This window comes from Scleropages formosus, chromosome 16, assembly GCF_900964775.1.
Source record: "Scleropages formosus chromosome 16, fSclFor1.1, whole genome shotgun sequence".
NCBI lineage: Eukaryota > Metazoa > Chordata > Actinopteri > Osteoglossiformes > Osteoglossidae > Scleropages > Scleropages formosus.
In genome coordinates, this window is record NC_041821.1 from 10,849,923 (window position 1) to 10,870,275 (window position 20,353).

The window sequence follows — 20,353 nt, forward strand, 5'->3', positions numbered from 1 at the left end:
ACAGCTACTACATACAGTGTGAACACGTAGGTTCCCGTTACTTCGAAGGAAATAAACCGTTCCACTACACGGGAGAAGAAACGAACGTCATCCGTACTTCACGGAATACGTCATATGAAGGATGGACACGGCGCATAAATACATCGCTTATAGAAATAGAGTGTGCGTCCTACTGCGCAAGTCCAACACACTCAACTAGTGAAAATGAAACGATCTGAACCGTGGAGGCTACTCTGTCGGAATGGATGGCATCCGGGCCCGATGCTGAGCCCCTCCGGGGGTTCATTCGTGGTACAATTTCATTTCATACTCTGCACTTCTCTCCCGCCACTGGTAGATCCTGGAGGGAAAGCTGCTTTCTCCCCAAGCACCCCCCCCCACCCCCCACCCCAAACCAAGGAAGCAAGCTATGAGAATGAAGAGTAATTCCAAGGTCCTGCTGCCGTCACGCTGGATCCCGGTGAGGGTATTTTATACACATTTGTTCACTCCCCTTTTTTTTGCTTTCTCGTGTTTATCACTTCTGCCGTGACCTGCGCAATGGCTCAGATAAGCATAGCCTGAACATTGTTTGAATGCGCGTGTGTATGCAGCTGCAGCTCGGGGTACAATGAGCGCCATTGTACGTTTCCATGCAACTTGAGGGTAATCAGATAGCCGAACACCCGTTGGAGCCATCGGGGCTGGAGGCGGCTCCTTAGCCAGCCGGTGCGGGGGGTATCAGGTAACCGAGCCGTTCAGCTGCCCACTTCTCCCACAGCGACAGCCCAGGCCTGGATTACCGACGTCCGATGTCTTCGGCCTCTGCGCGGCCCATTCACGAACCCGCATGGACTGCGGATCTCAAACAAGTCAACGCTTGGGATATCATGTCCTTCCCACCACGGAAGTGTATTCTTTTCCGTTCATTCCTAAATGTGAGGTTTTCTACTTGGCGCTCTCAGCTCTGTTGACACCCAGAATGAAACACATCATCATTCTCTTGACACCACGCAATTTATCCTCCCTCAAAATACTACGAAACGCCCGTTTCTAGGTAGCGTTTCAAGGCAAGTTAACGGCATAATGGAAATAAATGCCGCTTCCCTCAAATTCTTTGCGGCAGCAGTGCATGGATTCTAAATCAATCCATAATTGCTTAAGAAAAGCCTTCGCATGATAGGTGTGGCGTATCCATTTACAGCGTATACACCACTGGCCTGTCATTTTGAGATACTGTGTTTTTCTTGTCACATTTCAGACTCCTCTCTCTCGCTCAGGATGCCATTAATTATCAGAAAGGCTGATTTTTCTCTATTTGTCTTTTCGAATGTCTTTTTTTTATTAATTTTTTTCCTCACGCCGGGGGCGCGGTGGCACGGCAGGTTCAGCTGGGTCCCGTTCTCTGGTGGGTCTGGGGTTTGAGTCCTGCTTGGGGTGCCTTGTGATGGACTGGCGTCCCGTCCTGGGTGTGTCCCCTTGTGCCCTGAGTTGCCGGGTCAGGCTCCAGCTCACCATGATCCTGCATGGGACAAGTGGCTTCAGCCAGTGTGTGTGCATGTGTGTGTTTCTCTCATGCTGAGGCATCCATGTAAATAAAACTTTTTTTTCTGTTTCTCAAGGAAGCCATGAAATTGTCATTATTCGCGAGACTGCTAAAAATACTGTAAACAAAGTCACGATGTGCCTGAAAATGCTCAGCACTGCTAAACACTTTAAGAAGATCCCGGGACTTAATGAAATGGTGAAAATTTTTAGGAGGATACAAGCTCTTTTACTTTTAATATTTGTGTTTCCCCCACATTTCAGATGAACTGACTGCTGTCATTCAGCTTTACAGATTACATTTTCATCGCTTTGTAGATGTGCCCTGGTAATGCCTGTCCCGCACATACTTTACACATCTTCATGTGGTCCGGACTGTAGTATGTTTACCCTAGTGCTGCTCGGGCAGTAGGCCTGCCCTGGCAAGTGTGACGCGCAGCGCTTGCGTTGCTGCCGGGTGCGCACGTGCTGCCGGGGGACAGTGGCCATCTTTCCAGCACTGCATTCCTGACCATAATTGGTTAGGTGGTCGCATGTGACCATGTGAAGGATTCCTGTAATGCCCGTTTGAAGATTACGGTGGCTCTTCATGCAGGCGCAGTGTGTTTGGTTTCTGTCACTTTACCTCTGTCCTCAAGCTTTTTGACCCATTTTGACCTGTCCCCTCTCTCTTTTTGTTGGGGATACAGGTTTGTGAGATGTTTTTACTGACCAATGTCCTTAATCTCAGAATGATATACTATTGTAACTGTATTATAACAGTAATGGTATTTTAATGGTACTGTAATGGCAATATTCATATAGGTATTCCACCAAAAAATATAAAAAAAGTGCATTTTATATAAGCAATTGTGAACTATGGGGGCACAGTGGTGCAGTGAGTTGGACTGGATCCTGCTCTCTGGTGGGTCTGGGGTTCAAGTCTTGCTGGGGGTGCCTTGTGACGGACTGGCATCGTATCCTGGGTGTGTCCCCTCCCCCTCCAGCCTTTCGCCCTGTGTTGCTGGGTTAGGCTCTGGCTCCCCGCGACCCCATGTGGGACAAGCGTTTCAGGCAATGTGTGTGTGTGATTGTGAACTATTAACAAAAGCAGTTGTTATTATTAGTACACACACACACTTTCTGAACCACTTGTCCCCTACAGGGTCATAGGGAACCAGAGCCTAACCCGGCAACTCAGGGGCATAAGGCAGGAAACACACCCAGGACGTGACGCTAGTCCATTGCAAGGCACCCCAAGCAGGATTTGAACCCCAGACCCACTACAGAGTAGGACACAGGCCAACCCACTGTGCCACCACACCACTGTAGTAGTATTACACACACACACATTTTCAGAACCGCTTGTCCCTTACGGGGTCACGGGGAACCGGAGCCTACCCGGCAACATTGTTGATTAATTTGGCCATACCCCTTCTCTGAACTTTTTGACCAAAGCTCTCTCTTTTTTCTCCAAAATGATTTGTGATGACTATTACAATGGCACTATGATTGCATGACTGTTGCTACTGTCCTACATGTATTGGACTCCATTTTTCCCAAAGTGACTTGTAATGTTTGGTTTAAAAATAAGGCTCTTGCAAAGTGCTAGGTAGTTTTTACAGTACCAAATCCGGGTATATGCCTTAAAAGAAGGTGTTCCAGCAGAAGGTGAGCTCATGGCAGTAGAAATATCCTAATATTCAACTGCATCAAAATGGTCAAATTCCATTTAATGGCCAATGTCATTTAGAGTATAATAAATAAGGATTATAAGAATGGCATTATGATAGTAATAGTTAGACAAATGTTTGAGGAAAAAAATATATTTACGGCTTAAAATAAATGACTTGTTATTAGTTATCTCCAGTTATATTTTGTCACGCATCATGTCATTTTGATGTTTTTTAATCTTTTTGTTATGTCTTCTATAAAGATATGTAATGTGTAAGTCCAAATAGTGTAGGAATGCAGGATACGTCCGACAGTACTCCTAAACTGCGCTTTTTTTCTTAATGAAACGGTTAAAGTGGAGCGCTGACGGGTGAGGTGACGTCATGGGGTAGAATTACAACATGGAGCGCGAGCAGGGGGTACGACTGGGGTAGGACCGGGCCCGGGGCAGGAGCTGGAACTCAATGGGAAACTCGTGAGGCCAAAGGCAGGAGGGCGAAGCTGCCCGACAGGGAGAGCGGAGGCGCGCATTCAGCACTTTGGTCCAGAGCGCGGAGGCGCGCCCGCGCGGGACCTCGCGGAACCACCAGCGGTGGTCGGTTCAGCCGGCGGGGGGGGGCTGCGGAACGGCAGGTCTCAGTGGACCGGCTCGGACACACACACACTTTCTTTGTAGGAATCTGATTGTCCGGCACTCGTGTCCAAACAAGGCAGAAGCGATCAGAAACGCTGAGACTCGGGGGAAGTTCTGAGTGTGTGTGTTTGTTTAAGAGCTGCGTTTGCTTTTCGCTGCACATGTAGTAGGACAAAAGAAGAGAAACTTTTCTGCGTCCACATTTTGTTACGGTCGTTGCTGCCAGATGTCACTTTTTTTAAAAAATTTGTTCGCATTGTCCTGGCTTGTGGAACTAGCAGGATTCTTCACAACTCTTTACCATGGGCTATGGTAAAGCAAAAATTGGGAAAGTTTTCCCGGCCGTCACGGCTGGGTCCCCCCGGCTTCTGCTGGACTTTGGGCTCTACATTCCCACATGGGATGTTTTAAGTTGAACTCCTACACTTGGTAACTACTTGCGAGGAGATGGTGGTGGTGCGACAACCAACTGGGTGAAACACGGGTGGAAAAGTCGCGTTTCCTCCCGCCACGGGACGGTGACCCGCCGTGGACGTCTGAACCGCAGCGAATTTACAGTCTGATCACAGTCTGCCTTTTTTTTTCTTTTTCTTTTTCCACTTGCGCCACACTTTTTACTTTTATACTTTATTATAATGCCCTCCCTCGCTGTTTCTGAGGAGCCCAGCGCTTCGGAGACGCAGATGGGCCCCGGCTTCTCGGCGTTCCTCCGCGTCGCCGCGCTCCTCCTGCCGCTTCTTGGCAGCGCCGCCTCGCCGTTTTCCGTCGCCGACTGCAAGTCGTACGACGAGCGTCCGAGGAGCGCGAGCAGCGCGAGCAGGACGGCGGGAACGGGGTCCGCGGGGCTCGAGAGGAAGGTCGTGTGCAGCAACATGGACATCGGGCACGTGACACCGTCTCGCGGCTTCCCGGAGAGGACCGTCACCTTGTGAGTACGACCACGACGGCAGTAACAACAACAACATGAATATAAAAACAACAATAATAATAATTTAAATAATAATAATAATAGTGGCCACTCTTAGCGTAGTGGTTAGAGTTCTTTCCTTTTTTGGGCCCGAAGTCAGGTCGCAGGTTCGAATGTCTCTGCCTGGCTGGTACCCTAGGCTACTGAATTACTCTAGTGAAATTACCCTGCAGTAATGGGTAAATAACTGTCTGTACATACCACATGTAAGTGGCTTGGCAAAAAATGTCAGCTAAACTGTACTAAATAATACATTTCCTGTGCACTTGTGCCACATACAACGGAACAACCTGTATCAGTTGTGTAATGTAACACTTCTCTGGTACGTTTGCTCAAAAAACATAGTTTTTTTTTTTTTAATATATATAGTAACTCCTACTTTTACTGCTGGTTCTCCCACACTAGTAAGGGATGCTGTAACTGCCGTGGCTGCCTGTGATGCTGGCGTGCCGTGAAATACTGGTTCCTTCTATGGTTGCTTACTGTACACTTTTAGTTGGTTCACTCCTTACACCGTTGGCTATTCAGCCTGGCAGTGATTTACCCATTTGTACCGCAGGGTGTGCTTACGGTGTCAAGTTGTTGGTAAGTATTGTGGTCTACAGCAGCAGCGAGGTTGAATCCCGCTACCTTCAGACTTCGAGGCAGCTGCCTTAACAACTATGCCATCTGCTGGTGATGGGCATTATCGGCTGCTGCTGTCCAGAATATCCTCTCTGTGTGTGTGTGTGTGTGTGTGTGTGTGAGTGAGTGAGTGAGTGATACCATTGTGCCCTCTGTGAAGCTGCACATGGTTTGTAGACCTACAGAAGTCCAGTTTTGTGTCTTACTTATACAGGGAGTAATACGACACGTGTCTTTGTATAAGCTGTTTGTGAATATCGGTCCTCTTTGTTAAGGACTGGCTAATGACTGACTTGCTTTCAGGTGTATAATAGTCACTTAATATATACAAATATTTTCACTTATTTCTTCAATTGCGAATGTGTTTTTTTTTTTTTTTTAAAAATGAAACCACAATCTGTTGGAGAACAGTCAAGTACTGTAGTGCCTTTCGCTTTGTTTGCGTGTCAGATGTTTTATAAATATGGAGCCTTGGGCATTTTATCCAAATGTTGCGCAGTAACCCAGCTTTTAGCTCTGGAACCGAATCACAATAAGAGTCTTTCCTCTCTTTCTCCGTCCCTCTCTCTGTGTGGCTAAGAAATACGTGCACTATATGAATGTGTGTGTTTGTGTAATATTAACTCGCTCCACGTGAACCGGTCAGGGGTTTTGTTGTTTTTAGTGGCGCCTGGGCAATTCCACGTAACTGGGAGCTGCGGGATGGCAAGTCGGATGCTGCGGGGTAAAAGTGGTATACGGGAGTTGGGTGTGGTGTCAGAGGTTAAAGAGAACCGATTTCTGCATGGCACTGTTAGGGTAGAGGCCTACTGTAGCTCTAACTGTATTTGAGTGAGCAATGAACTAAGCAGCGTTCTGTTAACAGCATTCTGTAGTTTGTAGTGTATTCTGAAAGCTGGACCGTCTGGCTTTCGAAGAGGCGTGTGTCTAAAATCTCGATTCTGTTACAGTGTACTTTTTCCTTTTCTCCATGGAAGGCGAAAAAAAGATAAAGGAGAATTCCATCCGTTGAAAGCCCAGCCACGGATGAATGGGACAGGGCCACATCAATCTTTTGTGCTGCTCTACAGCAGACAGAACTAGCAAAACATTTCGATGTTGATGTGGCAGCACGGAGTTGTTGCGAGACGTGATTGCGGTACAGCTTCTGACAGTGACCGAATTGTTGGATGACACCTTTCCTGACAGTCACAGTTGTTTCCTTTATTCACATTAGGGAGACTGTCCACACGGAAATAATGCTAATAAAACATAGTAAAAGTCCACTGAAGGAGAAACCTAGAGCACAGATGGAATGTTTAACCCTCTAGGTCTTTTTTTGACCTTTTACCCATGATTTCTGAAGACTAATTCCGAAACTGATTGTCTGCATTTTATACTTTAATCATGAGGTGAAACACTCCCACAGGAATCACTGCTGAGGTCACCATTAATAACAAGTAAACACTGCAGGTTGTTCTAATACTGTCTTATGGTTTGTAGAGAATCTTAGTGGAGCTCACCTGTTAGCAATTTTCGGCATCCAAAACAATAGAATAAATTGCTGTCTGCCACTTGTATTTATTACAAACCAAATATTGGCCCATAATTCTGGAAAAAAGTGCTTAAACCATTTTATTGACTGAAATACTTGAAAATATTGAACTTTAAAGAATGAATATAAACAGTGATAACACATGCATACATGTGAAGTTTAATGTCAAAGTGAGAACAACTGGGACAAACTGATTTTCTTATCTTATTTCATGTCATTTGTATACGTAGAATCGTTATATCTTGAGGTAATATTTAAATATAGAGGCAATTAAAAGTTTTTTCCTAATGCTTCATTTTAAAGTAGCAGCTTCCTGTGGATAAGAAGTATGATTAGTATCTAAAGATAGGCCCGTAACATGAAATAAATAAAATGTTCGCCACATTTTTCCACCCAACATGCAAAGTTTGTGAATTATTGTTTGAGAAAATTGTTAAATTCCAAGTCCAGAATATCACAACTGTTAAGGACACCTTTCAATACCAGAATGAGATTCTCATGTTCAAAATTGCTTATACATAAAACATTTCCCTGCTCCCGTTTCTCTGGTCCCGGTTTTCCCATTTCCTTCTCCTCATTTCTCTTATTGTTGTTTGCTGTATTTATTTTGTTTTTTTTTTTTTTTTTAATTTTATTGTTCTTGGTGTGGGGAGTATGATGGTGCAGTTGGTGCCTCACAGTTGTGGGCTGTGAGTTTGGAGTTGGGTTTCGAACCCAGTGCAGTCCGTGTGGACAATGGCAATTTGCGGAGTCGAGACCTCCTACGTGGGGAGGCTGCTCACCTTACCTAGTGCTCGATGTCACCATGACACGTATTTCAAATTTCAGTTCTCGTAAGGTACTTACTGTAACAGTGAGCTGTCAGCTGAAATAACAATAAATAACAGACAGGAAATTTGACGTCATTGTCTTACTAGGTACGGGAGAGGCGGAAGTGAATACATTTAAAAAGTTAAAACTCAGAGCTACTCTGGTGTGCGCAAAGGTGCTGTTTCATATTAAAACGTCAGGCCGCTTGTACTTGGAAAAGGAGAGAAGTGATTGGGGCACAGAACAATCCACTGTACACCATGGCACTTTAGCAAGAAGAGACAACATATTGCTGTGCTATTTTGGACTCCAGCCTGGTACAAAAAAAAAAAAAAAAAAAGTTCAATCTGTTATATGAATTGTCACAGATGCTCAATAATTCCACATTTGAAATGTATCTGTAGCAAAGAACAGGATTAAGCGAGTGGGTGGTTGCGTCTGTTTTCGTTTGTCCTGAAAACACACAGCCTTCACTGGGGCGTTACTTATCTCTCAGCGTGTGGACTGTCTCGCTGTTGGGTCGCCGTCACATATCGCCTGCCTCCAGAAACCATCGAGTGCGTGGCCCGCATGATATGTTTTGTTCGAGAAAATAAGCTGGAATGATTAGAAAAGTGAAAGATGCCAGTTAATGAAAAGTTATTCCCAGCATATATGATTTTTTTTCTCCTTTTTAAAAACTTGTACATGTAAAAATAAAAATATGTAGGTCACTGTTGCATTCAGTTCTGTCCATCTTAAGTCATTAACGTATAAATCAGTATTTTTCTTACGAGGTCCAGATGGGGTTTAAAAGAGAGATTGAAATCATCTGCATTAATTTTGTAAGCCAAATGTCAGACAAAAACGCAACCTGGGCAGTTACCCAATCGCACACCACAGGGCTGCGTTGAGGCTCCTCCGTGAGTCCGGAAATGCGCTGTGGATCGGACCGAGGTCCGACAGACGGCACGCTAAATCTGCTGGGAATGTTTTTATTGAGCTTGTGCCCACAAGGGTGTTTATAAAAAAAAAAAAAAAAAAGTCCCACAGAGGAATCTACAGCAGACAGTTTGTGTACATGTGCAAACCGCGGTCTGCATTAACCACCTCCCTGACTGCAGCAGAATCTCAGTGACCGTGTGCTTGGGTCACGGTCGCTATTTACGGGCGGCTAAGTGTTAGTTTGAGAGGAAGTGGCTTCATGATAGCTTGTTGGGAAGTGCAGTCGCACCACTGAGGAGGAAACGGTGGAGACTGCTTGCATAAAGAGTAAATCATACTGACCGCAAAATATGTTCGAGGACCATTAAATACCCTGAGAATGCAGAGGCGTAGCTTATTCTTGGTGTTCCCGTAATCACACGTAGGCCAAAGTGAGACCACAGGTATATCAGCTTACAGCTGTTATTGCCTGACAATTCGTGTGGTGTGGGGTTACCTTTCGTTGTCGCCTCCCCGTCCTTTTGTGCGCAGTTTATGGTGTGCGGTGCCGTTGATTCAAGCGTGGACCGTCTCGATTCTCCCTGCAACTGGCTGCTCAACCTGCTCAGCCACAAGTTGCGGAGCTCACATTGCCTAGCAATCCTTTCCCTTTCCTATTTTAGGGTGCAGCTGATGCTCGGTACTGCTGCGAGGATTGAAGCCGCAGTTTCCGACCCGTTTGTCTTTCCTGAGCGCTGTTATGAATCCTGCAAGGATTTATGGCGGGTGGAATTGAAAGGCGACCGAAGAGGTACTTCTAAGTTCGGTTGAACTTCAATAGCTGGAGGGCCCTTACTCTGGCTCTAGGAGCAGTTCATCACTTAGTCCCTGGTCCTGCAACTTATAGCCCTGGCTCAGACAGCGTGTCTCGGATTCGTAGCGGAGCTCATGGGAGACTCCTGTAATTTAATCTGCAAGGCGAAGCTCTACTGACCTCCTTCATTTTCCAGTTCAGAGTGCCATTCAATTGCTGGTGCCGAGTAGCGCTGCCTGGCAGGGTGATTAACACATTAAGTGATGGATATTCATTCTGAGATGGGTTTTCATGTAACCCTTTGGGGCTACAAAGTAAGCACGGGAAGAGGACTACGGTCTTTTTTTTTGCGGCCGTGCCTTTGATGGGCCAGTGGAGAGGGTGACAGCTGCCACCAGGCCTAGGACGTCCTCGCTCCCATATCTCGCGCCTCGCCTATAAACAGGAGCGAATGCAGGGAGTTTGACACCTGCCTGTATCAGCAGGGTGGATTACATAAAGTAACCTGCTCTACATTTCACTCACACTTTGTGCAACTTGTAGGTCGGTGCACATGGTTTATACGTGGTAAAGTACATTATAGGTTCATTGGAAGTTCTTTAATTTATATTTAAGTGGCTATCTTCTCATTTTTGATCTTCATCCATTATTAATGGAAAAACAAGGTTTTATTGCCTTGGGCATGAAACTTAACTCTGGTGCTGTGATGATACGAATTGTAGCCTATCTGCATAGATTAGTGCCCTTGAAAAATACATATTAGGTGGTGTACAAATATTGCATTTCCTTTGCTGTTCAATTTGCACATCAACTGAAAACCTGCAGAATTTTAATTTATTTGGGTAGCAGGTGCTTTCGTCCAAAGTGACGAACGGGTTAGCTCGGGGGTAGCCGGTAGAGCGGTGGGCAGAGCTGCCCCCTTGTGATTGAAGGAGCCGGGTACGAATGCAGCCTTCTGCTGTACTACTCTTGATCAGAGATCACCGTTTCCCAAGCATACACTTCAAGGCAGCGCTCGTAGCTGTGGGTGGAATAGTGATTAGAGCTGTTGCCTCGCAATTGAAGTATCCAGGTTTGAATCCTGCTCACTTTGTAATACCCTTAAGCAAGGTACTTATCGATAATTGCTCCTGTAAAATTTACCCAGCTTTGTAAATAACTGTGTGGCTTAACACCGTGAATTGCTTTGGAGAAAAGCATCAGGTAAACAAATATAATGTAAACATTGAACATTTGTTCTAGACATTTATTAGATCAATAGCTAATGCTTTGCCAGTTTGCTTAATGATGTTTTAAAATGTGTCTTTTGCTGAGACGTTGCTCTTGACAGCTGTTGCATTTAACAAGTCCGTTGTTATTGACCATCACTGAACTGATGCCTTTTCCAAAGCACTTTATGGTTTGTATATGAAACTCTTACAATTAACTTACCCTTTTATACAGCTTGGTGATGTTTACTTGAGAAACCCAAGCTAAAGACTTGGCGTTAGGGTATTGCAACAGGAGCGCAGTGTAAACCCAGGTTTTTTTCAGTACAAGACAGGGGTTCTAACTACTACGCCACCTGGTGGTAACAGTGATACTCTGACGTGTGTGCCTGGGAGACAGTGATCAATGATATTGCTACAGAGCAAATGCACTTCCAGCCGTGCAGGGACGCTTGGCTGTTAAGATTAGAGGTTGACGCACGTGTTCCCAGCTCACCGTCATAGCAGTGAGGAGGGGCAAACCTGCTGCGGTCAGGAGGTCTTTTTTCCAGTTTACCAGGTTCTTGCCTTTGGCGCCGATCAATACGGCAAAAAACCCACAAATTTCAGATGTGTCAAGTCTGCAATACCGAGCCCTATGAGAGAGGAACAATCAGCAGCAGCGTTAATTGGTGGCCGTTCCACTGGCTGAGCTATCAAGGAATCAAGCCTGGAGGAAATTTTCTTTTTGTACTGTTGCTATATTTGGTTCAGAAATGTCAGCATTTGTCAGATGTCTTGGTTTCTTCAAGGTGAGCCCAGGCCTAAACAAAAAGGATGTATGCAGTTGTATCTCTGTCGTCGTCGTCATCATCGTTGTCATCATGGTGAATTAGCTGCGCTCAGCTGGCATGAGAACATACAGATAGTGTGTAGCATTCCTTCATGAACAGAACTCATTTAACAGACATATCAGGGTTGTTCTCAGGATGACAGTCTAGGACTTGTCTCATATCTCTGCACTGGGGGGCATTTTCTCATGTGCTTTCGCACACGTGTTCGCCAAGGACTACGTGAACTTCTCAAGATTCCAGAAGATTGTTCTCTCGTGCAGGGATCCGGGCTGTCCAGTTGTTCCATCTGCCAGGCCATTTTACTCCGAGGGAAATTAGATTTGATTGTTCTGTGACATTACTTACGTCAGTAATTTGAATGGGAACGCCAGTGGCATTTGCTTGGCACCAGTGGCTTTCCATTTTCTGAGTGAGTTTAGAAAGTATCTGTAGATTTAGGAGCAGATGCAATGTTATCAGTTGTGACTCGCCATGTGTAAGGAACCTCACAGTTGTTAGTTTTAGTTTTAATCAAATCCGGTGGCATGAGAATCGCCACATGCCTACCTTCAGAAAAAGGTCCAGCAATATAAAAGGCACTCTACCCTCCCTGGAAATGTAGTATGTCTTCGTTTAATTGCTGTCCTCTGACAGTAATTAAAGCATGGACTCGTGCTTGTTTACCCTCGGTGCGTGCAGCGGAATAACAGAAACGGGTCGTGGTCATCACATGAAGAGGGATGCATCAACCGGAACGGGCTTTCGTCTCTCATTGAAGGAGCCTGGTTTGGAGCTGCTCAGGTGAAACTTGAGACCATCTCACTGTTGTAGTGAAACTTATTTTTTTTTTGTCTGGTGGAAACATCTGGTTTCCGCCGGCTGAGTCTCTGTGGGTACGTTTTACTGTGCTCTTGGCAATGCTGAGTTGAAGAGAACCAGAGCTCAGTTTGAGACACAGACTGCGGTCAGAGTCTGGTCTCCAGCCCATCACCGCTTTGTCCTACAGCACAGTGCCACAGTGTCATTATTTCTCAACGATGCTGCCTACCCCCTGTGGCCATGTGTCCATCAGGCATGAATCACTCAGTAACTCCTTTACCGTGTTCCTTTGAGTGATCATATTAGTTTACTTAAAGTACTTCTTTCCATGTCATTTTCACAAAGTGTTTTAAGGTTATACCTTTTTAATTTACCATATTTTGAATTTGTAAAGTTAACACAAATCCTCAGCAGCTTCCATAGATTTAACTAGCATCCTTCTCTCTTCTTCACGAAAGCTGATTTTAAATTTTAATTTATATGTCATATATTTCAGTGGAATCCCGGTGATATTGTGTACATAAAGTTTTTGAATAATGACTCATTTACTGTGTTGTTTTCTCCACAGGATTCTGAGCAACAATAAAATCCAAGAGTTGAAAAACGGCTCCTTTATGGGCCTCTCTGCCCTGGAGAGACTGTGAGTATTTCACAGATACTGTTTTTATTTAATAAACATATGATTCAGTGCCCATTAAGCTGCACGTTTATCATGTTGGCCTCCAATGTTTAAGAAAACTTGGCAGGAAGCATCTCCGTGTGACGAAATAAATGGGAGCCGAAGTCTGATTTATTTATTTTGCATTTCCACACTTGGCTCGCTGCGGCATTCCGTTTCCACTCGGACTCTTAGCTCAAGTTTTAAAACTTCAGCGCGATGTGAAGCATTTCAAGGCCCCAGAAATAAGGGAAAGGAATCGCTACGTGTAAAATAAAGCATTTCACTTTATTAATGGAAGACAGGAGGGGAACGGGACAATGATTTAGTGGAGCGACGAGCCAACAGCGTGGTTTGCTTTGTCAACCCCCACCCCACCTCTCCCACCCCGAAAAAAAATAGCAAGAAAAGCAGGGAAAAGCGCACAGCGACTGGCTGTTCCCTTTATGGCGCTGGTTGCCAAGGCAGTGACTCGTATGGCTGCAGCGCACTTTCAACACGGCCAAAATAAAAAAGATTATGTACAGGACCGGGTGGGGGAGGCCTGGGCCACCAGGGACTGAAAAGAGTCATTGTTCCTGCTGGAGAGTGAAGCGCTTGGCTCGCCCTGTAGAATCGTTGCTCGGGCTTCCCCGGAGAACTGAAGGAACCCCACTCCAGGTCCGTTGGGCACGGGGGCCTCCGGACCAACGTGATTTATTGCGCTGACAGCACTGCGCTGATAAAATAAGCAGAGCGATGACTGCGTGCTCTCGCCGAGGCCCCGACCGGCGCATGACACCACCGACGTGGAATTTTAAGGACGCTTTTTAATGTAGTTGTTCTAGGTCCATCTCTTACAGCGGCGCCGCACGGCAAAAAGGACCGGTGCGTGTCGAGGACTTTGCAGCCAGTTTGTCCATAATTGGACATTTGTTAATGGTTAGGAAACCGCAGTTGGAGAGCAGGAATCCATGCGTGCTATGTTGTGTGAGAGAGTCATTCCCGTTCCCCCACGGCTACCATTTCTGACTTTAACCACACCCACTCTTCCTGCCCACACCAGTACCTGCTTTCCGACTCGCCTGCTCCAGTCACTCTTCTTTTCCTTGTGACCGTTCACACTTTTTTGTGGATGTGACACTTTTCTCCGCAGTGTCTAAAAATGTTTTATCCATTTATACAGCAGGGAAATTTTTACTCGATCAATTCAGGATAAGTACCTTGATCAAGGGCACCAGAGGCAGAGGTGGGATTCCATGTGATGGCATACTGGTTAGATCTGTCGCCTTAAGGTCCCAGGTTTAAGTCTCATCTACTACTCCTGTTCCCTTGATCAAGGTATTTACCCTAAGTTGCTCCAGTAAAAATGGGCCAGCTGTATAAAGGAATAAACAGTTTTAAGTGGGTTAACATTGTAAGTTATTTTGGAAAAAAACATCAGCTAAAGGAATAAATGTAAGTGATTCGAACCCAGCGCCTCTGAATAAGGAGGTAGTGAGTCTTAACACTGTTACCCATTAAAAGTATACTAATACCATTCTACATTTACATACCTCTTGCTTTATCACGGTTACAGAGCTGCCATGCACTCGGCACCTTTCATCTGCAATGAAACAAAGTCTGCAAATGGTTATTATTGAGTTTCTTTTAATAATTCTGGGCTCCACTCATACCTCTGCCTGTGCAAAAGTTTAAATAACGGTGATGCAAAGTGACCTCCTATGACCCGACATCCACTGTTGCCACAGTATTGTGTTTTTTTCCGAAACCTCTTTTGAACTTGCTGACCTCCCCTATTCTCTCAGTCAAAGCATCAGTTATTCTTACTGAATCCAGCAGCCTTGAAATATTCAACCCCTTTCCGGATGTTACTACAAGTAATCCTCCAGAAGTGCCTGCCTCTGGCCTTTTACTGTTCTTTGCTGAATCCACTTCGCTGAAGGTAATGCAGAAAGCTCATATCCAGCTTTCTGTGAAATCTGAGCAAGTTTAATGTGTCCGTATTTATGTATATTAGCTGGCAGCATGACACATATAATAATATTAGCTGGCAGCTTGACAGTCTCTAATATAAATCAGAACTTCTCAGTATCATCTATGAATGTTAACTTCTATTTGCAATCGTTTTTCCAGCTCGGAATCATATGGGAGCTAATGAATATTATGATTGCTGTAGGGTTACCAGTGTGTCAACCCCTGGTGCCCAACTGGTCCTAATGCTAAATGCTGACATCTCATCGCCTCACTAAAAAGTACTGCCAGTTAATCAGTAGTACATTTATAGACGTTTTTGTCTACGGAGCTGTGAAGAGCTCCAGAGTCTTCAGCGGAGGTGGAATATGGTAGAATACTGTGGTCCCACTGTTATTTCCCTTGGGTCCTTAAACACTTCTGCCACCCAGTTAAGGCAAACATGATTCAGGCACCTAGAAGTTAGACTCTCTTCATTTGCACTGTGTCTTTATACTCAGCTGAAGAGCTGCAGGAATTGGTTAAAAGGTATTTGACTCTCCTTTGCACTCATCTGTTGCTGAACTCCAAGGTGATTACAATATTTTAACTATATTTATTCATAGGCTTATATACAGACCCACTTGCATTCATTTACCCATTTGTACTGCTAGATCAGTTTTACTGGATGAGTTGAGGGTAAGTACCTTAATCAAAGGTACTACAGCAGAATTAGCGATTCGAACCCAGATCCTCTGACTGTAATCAATAAGCTGTATCCATTACTGCACTAAGTCCCCATTATTTCATCTTTGTTTGTCTGACAGGGACATTCGGAACAATATCATCAGTCACATAGAGCCGGGTGCCTTCCTTGGGCTGCTGAACCTCAGAAGGCTGTAAGTACCCCCTTTCGTGCCAGTCATCCGTTTTCCCTCAATCAGCATTTTGCACCATAAACATATTTCACATTTCACTTGAACTTGTTTTACTGCAGTATTTCAGTAAAAAAAAAAAAAAGTGTTTTTGTGTTCATTTTCATTCCCTTGTCCATGAAATGCCAGTGTTCCCATCTTGGTCTCTCATACTTTTTTGTAACCCTTCTCTAGTAAAATCCCAATTTCTTTTCAGCAGCACGGGGACAATTTGACATGAGGATGGAGTGAAAATCAATTAGAGTGCTGAAACATTTCCTTTTGTGATTTTTACGGGCCCCATTGTACTGTAGTTTACATTCCAGGCATTGGCACTTTATTCGGAAGGGAGCAATAACACATTCTCATTTAATTTAACGTCGCATTGAGGCTCTCACGCTACATTAAAATTTTCACATTCATAAAGAGACCTAGTGAAGCTTAGACAATGGCACTGTGTTCTCTCCCGCTTTCCGTGTATGAGCTGCTGTTCTTTTTCGGCTGACTTCCTCGCTTGTTTTTCTTCTGGCTCCTTCCTATAGCACGGAGATGCCTGTCCTCCCCGCTGCAGCCCCGGCCCGTCTTTCTTTATATACAGCATCCAGCTCACTCCATTGCCGAGCTATAATGCAGGAAGTTCGAATTTTCATTATGGTGCACTCGTCTGATCACTGCGTGCTCTTATAGAGGAAGGAGCGCTAAGCCGTCCCCTTCTGGCTTTGGCTTCTCTCAGTATGGGTTGTCCGCTGCGGAACCGTCCGAGGGTCCTGCTGATGATTCCCTTCAACTCAGATCATAAACCAGCTGTACCCTCTGCGCCAGATGGGTCTAGTCCAGGAATATCCTCGTCAGGCCTGGTGTGGGCCTAGTCCAAAAACAGCTGGTAAAACAGTGTTCAGGCCAGCTGTGCGCTATTAGAAGGGTTTGGTAGTAGTTTGAGGGAGTACATTTATATTTATTCAGTCATCTGATACTTTCCTGCAAAGCGACTTATAATTCTGAGCTACTTACAATGATTTACCCATTTATACAGCTTTGAATACCTGGTAGCAAAGTGGTTAGAGCTGCTGCGTTGGAGCTCAAAAGTTGGAGGTTTAAATCCCACCTCTGGCTGTATTACTCTCGAGCAAGGTACTTGCACTAAATTGCTGCAGTAAAATTGCCTGGGTGTATAAATGAATGAATAGTTGTAGGTGGGTTAACGCTGTAAGCTGCCTTGGACAAAAGTGCCAGCTGAATGTGAGTGGGTCATTCTTACTCTATCAATTCTGAGTAGGTACCTTGATCAAGGGTATTGCAGCAGGAGGTGGGATTCAAGCCTGGGTTCTTCATGTGCACGACAGCAGCTCTAAAAGCTACTGTACTGAGTATAATAAAAGTGTCTGCGTGTGAGTGTATGAAACAGGGCATTTCTCACCTGGGAATAAACACAAGCTGCACCTGAATCTGAGATCTCCAAGAAGTTACCAGATTCCAGTGTACAGTGTGCTGAAAATGTAAAAGTGCTCCATTGCAGTTTTCTGTTTTTGCTTCACGTGAAATCACGTCATTTTGTCAGTTCTAGTAGTATATAAACAGAGCCTTAGAGGGGAAAAAATGAGAGCAGTATTTAATGTCATTTCTTTGGAGTGGAAGATAATGAAATGTGCCGCTGTAAAATAGAGAAAATTGGAAAGGGGGCAAATACTTGACGTTCTCACCTTGACTCCAGGTGTTGACATTGCAGGTGAAGCTCACTTGGGTGTGCTGAGATCCTGGAGAGAGAGAGAGAGAGAGAGAGAGAGAGATACATACTCCTTTATATATTGCTAGGGATCAGCCATAATGGTGAATTATAAAAAATGCAGGGCTTTGGCATGCTGGTGTAAATGTAATGTGTAAATATTGCACTTGATTAAACTTTTTACATATCTTCAAATGCTACATCATTGCACTCTCCTGCATTTTGTAGGTATTGGGGTTCCAGGGATGTTTGACATTCTTCAGTAGAAATAGCAGAAATCCCTACTGATACGCTACAAGAATGATGCTCTTTGCCCAGGTATTCATTGTCGCTAGTTAGACCAAATCAGTCAAAACAAATCCTCAGTCTTCTTGGACAGAGTTGCTTCTGGCACCGAGTCCTGATGCGCAGGACAGGAGGGAAGCGGTAAATTCCTCGCTTTGGGATGCGGGGGTCAGAGATTAAGCCTCACGTGTATATCTGTAGCGGCGCGCTGGTGGGGGTCGGTAGGAGCGGCGGTGCACTTCTGGGCCTTGTTCACGGGGCCATTGAGACACACCATTCATGGTGGCTCACCAGTTCACCAGAGGGTAATTGGCATCTGGGATTAGACCCAGTGTGCTCCTCCATCTATCCAGGTGAGTATTAGGGTCTCTAACAAAGGTCCACCCTGTCCTCACTCCCTCTCAGTTCCTTATCAAGGTGTATTATTATATTTAAAGACTTGCAGCACGAAGATGGAATTTACCCTGATCTGAGGTCCTCCGCTGTCCTTTATCATTCTCTCTTTTACTCAGAATGCCTTTCATTTCTCACTGAAATCCCCATTAGGCCCCATGATAATTCATGTTTCTTTTCAAAGTTGTGATTGAATCTGTGAATCGAGTGTGTGTTTTTAAATTTGTCACTAGGTGCTATAGAAGATGCGTAAGGTTTACAGGGCCATGACCGGTCTGTGTCGTCCCCTGTGTCAGTGCTGAAGCTGCGTAGAAGATAGTGGTGGTGCACACATGGAACGGCGATGCTTCCTGAGTTTTCTATTCCCGTCATAGTTCTGAAGCATCTCTTCCCGCTGGCTTCCTTGGGAATACCGTGCAACCACCCCAAGCGAGCGCAATCCTAATCCCAGCTCTGCGCCCTTTATACTGTTCTTTAGTTATTTTTCTCGGTCTGCAGCCATCAGAGCGTCGGCTGTGTGGGTTTATATCGGCGCGCAGGCGGACAGCTTCGAGGACTTGTGGGCTTTGCTCTCTGCTGCCCTGGACCGGTGTTGGACCTCATTACGCTCCTGGGTTGAGTGAGTGTGGGTGTTTCGTAGCTGACGAGTTGGTCCCGGGCCAGTGGAATAGGTCCTGCGTTCCTCTCCAAGCTGCGCCCTCGGAAAGGCAGCGGAACTAATGGAAACTCTTTGCGGATTCCTCAGCATCACCTGGGCCAGTAAACAAAAACAAAACTGTTTACACCGTCGACACGCAAATTAAAGGCTGGTGTTCCGGTATATGATCCTTCTGAACGTTCGACTCCGGCTGGCAGATCCACTCACTTTATTTTTAGTCATATGATGAATTGAATGACTTACCACTGAACTTATTTCATGTGAGCCAAATTGGATTTCCTTCTTTCCAATTTTCAAGTTATTTATGTTTTCTATGTGTTGCTATCCATGTCTAATAGAGTAAGCATGTTTTTTTTTTTTTTTTTTTTTTTTTTTCCCCCCCCCTCCCCTTTCTAGTTTCTTTACCTCAGGTATAATTGTGGCTGAACAAGTTTTCCAGAATCACTGGTGTCAAGCAAAATAAATGTATCTTCGATGTCTTCAGTGTTAATCATAACCTTAAGCCTGAAGGCAGCATGTGGGAATAAAAATGGGCAGTTAAAAATCAGAAAATGTGTTTCTTATCCTATTTTTTGAAACAAGCGATTTTACAGTCTGTTAACTTGAGAGTCAAAAACATTGGGCCTCCTCTTTCAATGTGCCACATAATACAATAACTGCTTTTTTCAATTTATTAAGAGCCAGCAAAGAAAGGTTATAGGGGTTTCCTGTGCTCATGCAGTTTTTACCCCCCATGTTTCCCACAAAACCTTAATGTTACTTTTATTCATTTAGCTTAGTTTTAGCTCCAGTGCAACTTGATTGACGGATTTATCCATTTATATAGGTGAGTAGTTCTCACTTGAAGCAATTTTGCCCTTGCTAAGGGGAACTATAGCTCAAGATGGGATTTGAACCTGCAACCTTTGAGTGCAGAAGAAATGTCCGAAACCACTACACCAGACTGCAGTGTGTTGTGTTACTTCAGTGCCATATACTGATGTACTTCTTAACATGAACTTTATGACAGCAGCTGGATTACTTACAATACATATGGAGACACTTTTTCACTTCATTATCATAGAGATACAAAAATCTCCAGTAAGTGAGAATGTTCAGCACATTTTTGTGAAATGCTTGTGCATTCTGGTTGATTTTGTGCTTTTTGAGAAAGACCGTAATGAAGCATCTCCCTGTCCTCGGTCTCTTGTGCTTTCAGAGACTTGTCCAACAACAGGATTGGCTGCATGCGCGCCGACATGTTCGCCGGCCTCCCAGGTCTCGCTAGATTGTAAGTAATTTCTGCTCTTTGGCTTTCGGCACCACCGTAATTCCGGATTAGCGCTTGCAGCTGTTAAGAGATGCGCGGCCAGGTGCTGAGAAGTGCTGGCATGCTACTGCCATTCTGCTGTATAGCGCTGTGGTGTAGAATACATCTTCCTCTAATGTCCTGGCCTGGTCAGACTCTGTTCAAAGATAACAGAATACACATTTCAAATTATTCTCTGC

General features: G+C 44.8%; 1 protein-coding gene across 2 annotated transcripts in view; it reads left to right on the top strand.

Moving 5' to 3' along the window:
• The first annotated feature begins 3,625 nt into the window (after positions 1-3,625).
• Positions 3,626-20,353, top strand: part of LOC108925697 (adhesion G protein-coupled receptor A3-like) — a 32,981-nt gene continuing 16,253 nt past the window's right edge. For both annotated transcript variants that reach the window (XM_018737857.2, XM_029258980.1), the window contains exons 1-4: positions 3,626-4,739; positions 12,871-12,942; positions 15,720-15,791; positions 20,064-20,135. In XM_018737857.2, coding sequence (XP_018593373.2) covers positions 4,447-4,739; positions 12,871-12,942; positions 15,720-15,791; positions 20,064-20,135 — 509 coding nt within the window. In that variant the 5' untranslated portion in view covers positions 3,626-4,446. The remainder of the gene's footprint in view (positions 4,740-12,870; positions 12,943-15,719; positions 15,792-20,063; positions 20,136-20,353) is intronic.